The sequence below is a fragment of the Coffea arabica genome, chromosome 3c (assembly GCF_036785885.1).
Source record: "Coffea arabica cultivar ET-39 chromosome 3c, Coffea Arabica ET-39 HiFi, whole genome shotgun sequence".
NCBI classification, from domain to species: Eukaryota; Viridiplantae; Streptophyta; class Magnoliopsida; order Gentianales; family Rubiaceae; genus Coffea; species Coffea arabica.
In genome coordinates, this window is record NC_092314.1 from 39,248,595 (window position 1) to 39,254,481 (window position 5,887).

Here is a 5,887-nt window from a genome sequence, read left to right on the forward strand (position 1 = left end):
AGTAGTTAAAGATATCGTCACAACAAAATTGCCCTCTTCATTAGACAATGTTACGATATTAGATGTATTCATCTGTTGTTGATATTAAAAGCACCTGTGCAAATGATGGAGGAAACTTAACACAAAGAAGTCCCACCATCAATTTCGTCATTGGGTGCATAACCTGCAGCAGTGCATATAATCTGTGTGTCATATCCATGCTCGGAAACGTTCTACTGCACTAAGCACTGAAAGCAGCTTTAACCTTTGCGTGCTAGGATAGGGAAAAAACACCAACTGGTACTTCACCACATGCAAACATGAAAAAACCCATGTTGTATTGCGTCAAAATGGCATAATCAAAATCTCAAAAAACGATGTACCTCAAGGCTATAAACCACAACTATTTCACGTAATGTAGTCAACCTGCAACAGTTATTGTACCAATATTCCCTACTCCAACTTTTGCCACTCAAAGCACCAGATTCAATGAGATAGGAAAGCTGCAAGCATAGCTCCTGCGTGCAGTTTATGTACCTTTCCATTCCAAACATTTGAAACCCTCACACTGGTTTCATTGAGTAATACAAGTCAAGTTCAGGTAAAAATTTTTGGTCATCGTAAAACAGATGCAGAACCTGATTTGTTGCTGCCACAATTAGCAACGATCTGTTGTGTGCACGATGTTTCCAATATCAGATGATTGATTACAAAAAGAGAAGTCTATTTTCCCATGAAGATCAAGTATTTCACGGGAACATTAATCAGCACTCGCCAAACTTTGATGAGACGATTTAATTTCCAGACACCAGGCTCTCCAGTAAAGTGGTTGAGTAATTCATGAAGTCATAGCATTACATATATAACAGCAGCAAGTTCAAATCCTTACCATCTATTTCAAAGTCCATCCAACAGCAACTGGAACATAAAAGACCAGCATCATGGCACTAACACTAAACGTGTTGTATTAATACCTAAGCTCCCGATGAACTCATCACACACAACTTCTAAAACTTGTACAAGCAGAATGCGCAGTGGAAGCATGAAGCATTTGTCCAACCTATTGTCAAGCACCAATGACCCTCTGAATAGCATGTCAGGCTTTCTGAAAATAAAGCATCATGAAAATCTTTAAGTTTTACAATGAAAAGAGGTTTTATATCAAATCTGAAAACTGTAGTGATGCAAACTGTAGCTAAATTTTACCTGCATCGGAAGGTACAACTTGAATTCTGGTGGGAGTTCTTCCTCGGAATACAGCCGGTCAGAGAAATAAATTCTTCTCAAGCGGCAATTGGCATGAACCTGAACTCTCAAAGTTTCAACATAGTTGGTTCCATATGCTCGTCTTGTCAAATCAGTTAGATTCAACTGGATCTGATTCCAGCCTTCATCCATTCTCAATGGCATGGTGCAGATATATGGTTTCACCCTGGTAACCGCCTACAAAAAGGACATGTAAATTCAGTCTCTTCTCATTTCACTCACGCAAAGAATCTCATTTAGGTTTCAGCAACATTTCTGAAATTTCCATAGTTAGCCTCCAAAACAAAAGTAATCCAGCATAAGAACCAAAAATCAAGATAAAAAAAATTGCACAAAAGCTGTTCCATCATCCAACACAAATAAGATACCGCCAAAATCTATTATTTTCTAATATTTATTTATAGTTTGCCTCTTTCAGAATATGTCCCTCTTTTCTATTCGGGTTTTTCTTTCCCTGTCTGGCTGGCATGGATACTTCAGTATTCAAACTCATCAAAACAACATTGCTCCCTGATTCCCAGCAATGAAAAAATTCCATGAGTCCATCATATGCATAGGTGAGACTCATACAAGGATATGCATAAATCCTTACTGTAATATGAAATGATAAAAAAATCTAAAAGAAAGAAGGCAAGAGGTAAACATGCTGAGAAAGAATGTGGAGCAAAAGTTAAGAATTAAGTCACTACAGGACTAACAATACTACTAATGCATCAATTCGTGTCACATGACATCTTAACACCAGATGGTGTCAACCTAGCTAGGACATTAGTTTAGCCAAATGGTTTCCACCAAAGGCCAGAAAAGTCATTTGCCCTTACAATTCAAGTAGAATTTGGCAAGACATGAATGCTTTACACCTTTCTGTTCTAACCATGTCAATAGCCCAAAGGTAGAGGGCAGACTACTTACATAACACAAAATAAAGCACCAAGATTATTTCCATCTTTGGTATGACTTGAACTCAGCAGGCAATAAGAATACACCTTTCCAAATAGTAGATTACAATACTTTTTAAAAAAAGTAGAAAAATTAATTCCATTTTCATGTTAGTTGGCCAACATATCTTTCAACAAAACTTTTAGATCTTTGACAATTCTTCAAATCACAATGCTGTTATGCTTTTGTTAGTTTATTCTATTAACCTGCTGACCACTGGGAAAGACTTACACACTTGATAGTTTGAAGCACGAAATCGCCGGCGAACATTTTTATCATCCAGCACCTGAATCTCAAAAGTGAAGTACTTCTTCGGATTTTTAACAATCATAACTAGAAATGGAAGCTTTATACCAAGTGTTGCATTTGGATCAGCTGGGCATGTAATATATGTTGATTGAATATTTGATCCTACAATCTCAAGGACATTGGACTGTATGTCTTCATCTTGAATACGCTTGATCTGGCCATTGACAACTACAAGAAATTGGAAAATTACAATATCTATGAAGACAGAGATGTAAAAATGTAAAGATAAAGAATCCTAAAGATGGATCTTCTCACACAGTTTGTACCTAGTAAACACACTAGCTGTTTGCATCTAGTAAAATAGCTCCCTGTGCTAGCATCTCAACACTAATCTAAGACAAGCTGTGTTAAAAAAAGAACAAACACAACCACTTATTTATGGAGGTTGAGCATGCCAATGATAGACAAACACAAATCTAAATCTGCAATTTGTGACATCAAAATCCATGGTACAATTCCATAGCTCTCCACAGGGGAACAATAACCAGAACTAATTTTCTAAAAGCAATCTACAAGAGCCTGAGACGGTCATGTAATCAATCCAAAAATTTTAGTAATATTTTACTGCTGAGAGATGAAGTACAACAGTTTTTGCAGTTACTCACCTTCTTTATCCCATATCTGCAAAGGCTTGCTCCTAATGAACATGACAGATAAAAGCAGTTTGGGGTTAAGAGTAGATTGATGATAAACTGAAATCCATTTAAAAGTTAAATTCCACATACCCCAGGCTGTATAAAATGGACAAAAATCCAGACTGAAAGGTGTTCTTAAACATTCCTTCAACTTGATATTTCTGTGAACTACTGCAATGAAAAATAAAACACTAAAAAAAAAAGTTAACACTAGATATGCATGATAATTGAAAAGAAATAACTTAGACGTACATCAAAAGGACTTCAGTAAAGGAAGAAGTTGCAAAGTACCTCCACAAGAATTTGTCAGTCAAGATGCAACACAAAAAAAGTTACATTTTGTAATTATGATTGAAAACTACAAAATATTCAAGGCTTAAAAATCTGATAAACAAACAAACTGGCCAACTTTTTAATCTATTTGATGCACAGAAGGTAATAAGAATAGAAATATTAAAGCTCAATAGACAGACATGACAAAAGGTACTGTTTCAACTCTTGATTGTCAATAACTTGTTAGTTTAATTGTGTATATATATCAAAACGATAAGTAAAATTAAATATTATAGCAGTTGAACAGCTGCTATATACTATTCTTCTAGAAGCTATTCTGCCTTATCTGCCTGCATGCATAAGAGGCTGCAATTTTTTCCAATTATATGATCCTCCCAACCAATCTGCAACATAAGTAGAAGCAACTTATCCATCCTCGGTTTCAGATATCATATGGACCATGAATTGATTTATAGGAAACTTCTTAAGAATCTGCTTTTGTATAGATTTATTACTATTTTGGCCACACAGATTGACACCTGTCATTGATAACTTCAATCTTATGCAATAGAAAACAGCAAAGCCGATGAAGCATTCTTTAATTTCCCATTGGTTCAAAAAGAGAAGGAAAGTACAATCTTTTAAGCTTGATAAATTTTAGGTAGTACTATTTTTTTTGTAACCAGCAATGAAACTCGAAAGGGACTCTAACTAACATCCCTCAAGGTATAGTTTAAGAAAATTATCTAAGAGGAATAGGTATCAGAAACAATAATTAAATCAAACAGCCAAATTTGGGACATCATAAACATGAGCAACAATTTTCTTCGCTAAACGACTAAATGCTTTTAGCCACTTATAGCTGAGTCCAACTAATACATATCCATTGAACCAACCCATTTTCTTCTTTTTTTTTTGGGGGGGGGGGTCAATAAATTCGAAAACAGAAACTTTTACTAGAGACTATTTTACATTCCTCTGCTCCCTCACATAATTTTCTTTCTTTCTTTATCCTCTTTTTCCATTTTCCCATATTTGATGCTAATTGAACTTTGGTCGTAACCGCATTGCACTTCAATTCAGCCGGTTCAAAGTCTTCACGGTACAAGAAAGCAAAAAGCACAAGAACCCTATCCATCCAACTATAGAACGCCAAAACGAGCTTGGATTATAATTTCCCAGTGAAGAAGCACTTTCTACTGACTTTTCATCTCTTTTCCAGAATAACTAAAACAGCATGAATATTGCTACTGAATCCCTACAAATACCTATGTTCTCCACCCACTAAAATCTCGAATACTATCCCTCCCCCCCCCCCCCAGCCCCCGGGAGCTATCTAATTCACTGACGAAAACACGGGGGAAAAAAAGACGAAGAGAAACTTGCTTCTGTTGCATGTTAAAAAAATCCTTATACGAATTGCAGCAAGAATTCAAGAACTCCATTACACAATTAATTCATCAATTGAAAAAAAAGAAGATAAAATTGGGCAAAAAAAAGAGCCCTAAAAACTATGGGAAAATAGGATTAATTAAACGATAATAAATCAAAATTCAACTCATATACAAGGAAGATTGCAACAATAACAAAAGCGAAAGAAAAAGACAACTAAGAACAGCTAATCAATCAGTTAAATTTACAGCAAAAAGGATTTCGAATTGCTTCGCCTTACCTGATAGGGAAGGAAGAGAAAGAAAAAGCAGCGCTTATGAAAAAGATAGGAAACCTTGAAATTTCCAGAAAATTTTGTAGGACAAAAAAAATATAGTAATATATATGAAAGGGTTAAATGCAATAAAACCCCAAACTTTTTACACAAGTTGCCATCTGCCCCAGAGGTCTATTGATACCTAAATGCACACCCGAGTTGTTTTTTATGATTTGTCATGGCTAATGTATTTAGGATGTGAAAATTACCCAAATAGTATGCCACTTGTATTTATTGAGTAAACTATAAAAGAATTTGCCTAAATGTTTAATAGAGAAATTTAGGTTAAAGAATGTGAGTATGGCCGTAAAGAAGATGGAATATTGAAAAAAAAATTTATAATCAGATTCAACCATGAACATTCAAAGTGTTGAATTTTGGAAATTAGTGACTACGACTTTAGTGGTTTCAAATCCATGTTATAATAAACAAAAGATAGTGAAGGTATAATCTAATTAATTGCTATCAAAATCTTCAAAGATTTGCAAATTTAGTCCATCTCAATATAGCTATCATTCATAATATAGCTATCATTAAGATAGACGAACTATGGTTTATCATCTCGTGCCAAATGAATGATGTAGAATTTAAAGAAAATGTCAATATAAGTTTAAAAATTAGGGTTTACTAGGATTGCAAATGAGAGCAGTCGAGTTGAATTTTGGTCTAATCGAATCGAGTTTCGACTTAATTTTATCAAACTCAAAATTGAACTCGAGCTCAACGAGTTCTTAATGCAAAGCTTGAGCTTGACCTCAAATTCAAGCTGAGACAAGCT

At 34.9% G+C, this 5,887-nt stretch overlaps 1 protein-coding gene across 4 annotated transcripts; it reads right to left on the reverse strand.

The window, feature by feature from the left end:
• Positions 1-750: 750 nt before the first annotated feature.
• LOC113735041 (uncharacterized) lies at positions 751-5,191 on the reverse strand. Of its 4 annotated transcripts, XM_072082701.1 has the most exons (7): positions 5,074-5,157; positions 3,381-3,805; positions 3,219-3,299; positions 3,099-3,130; positions 2,420-2,661; positions 1,186-1,422; positions 751-1,084 (listed from the first exon to the last, which is right to left on the reverse strand). In XM_072082701.1, the coding sequence occupies exons 3-7, from the start codon at positions 3,269-3,271 to the stop codon at positions 1,076-1,078; spliced, it is 573 nt and encodes a 190-aa protein (XP_071938802.1). In that variant the 5' UTR covers positions 3,272-3,299; positions 3,381-3,805; positions 5,074-5,157; the 3' UTR covers positions 751-1,075. The 4 variants fall into 4 exon arrangements, with proteins under 4 accessions (XP_071938802.1, XP_027117753.1, XP_027117754.1 ...); XM_027261952.2 differs by lacking the exon at positions 3,381-3,805 and having other exon boundaries at positions 5,074-5,191; XM_027261953.2 differs by lacking the exon at positions 3,381-3,805 and having other exon boundaries at positions 3,219-3,319; positions 5,074-5,189.
• Between the last annotated feature and the right edge of the window lie 696 nt (positions 5,192-5,887).

What these genes read in the sequence shown, in the direction of transcription:
- LOC113735041 (XM_027261952.2), bottom strand. Translation starts at nt 3,271, where the DNA reads ATGTTTAAGAACACCTTTCAGTCTGGATTTTTGTCCATTTTATACAGC. An exon ending in GCAGATATGGGATAAAGAAG is followed by an intron (nt 2,662 to 3,098) that starts GTGAGTAACTGC and finishes AATTTCTTGTAG; the next exon opens with TTGTCAATGGCCAGATCAAG. An exon ending in TTCGTGCTTCAAACTATCAA is followed by an intron (nt 1,423 to 2,419) that starts GTGTGTAAGTCT and finishes TCCTTTTTGTAG; the next exon opens with GCGGTTACCAGGGTGAAACC.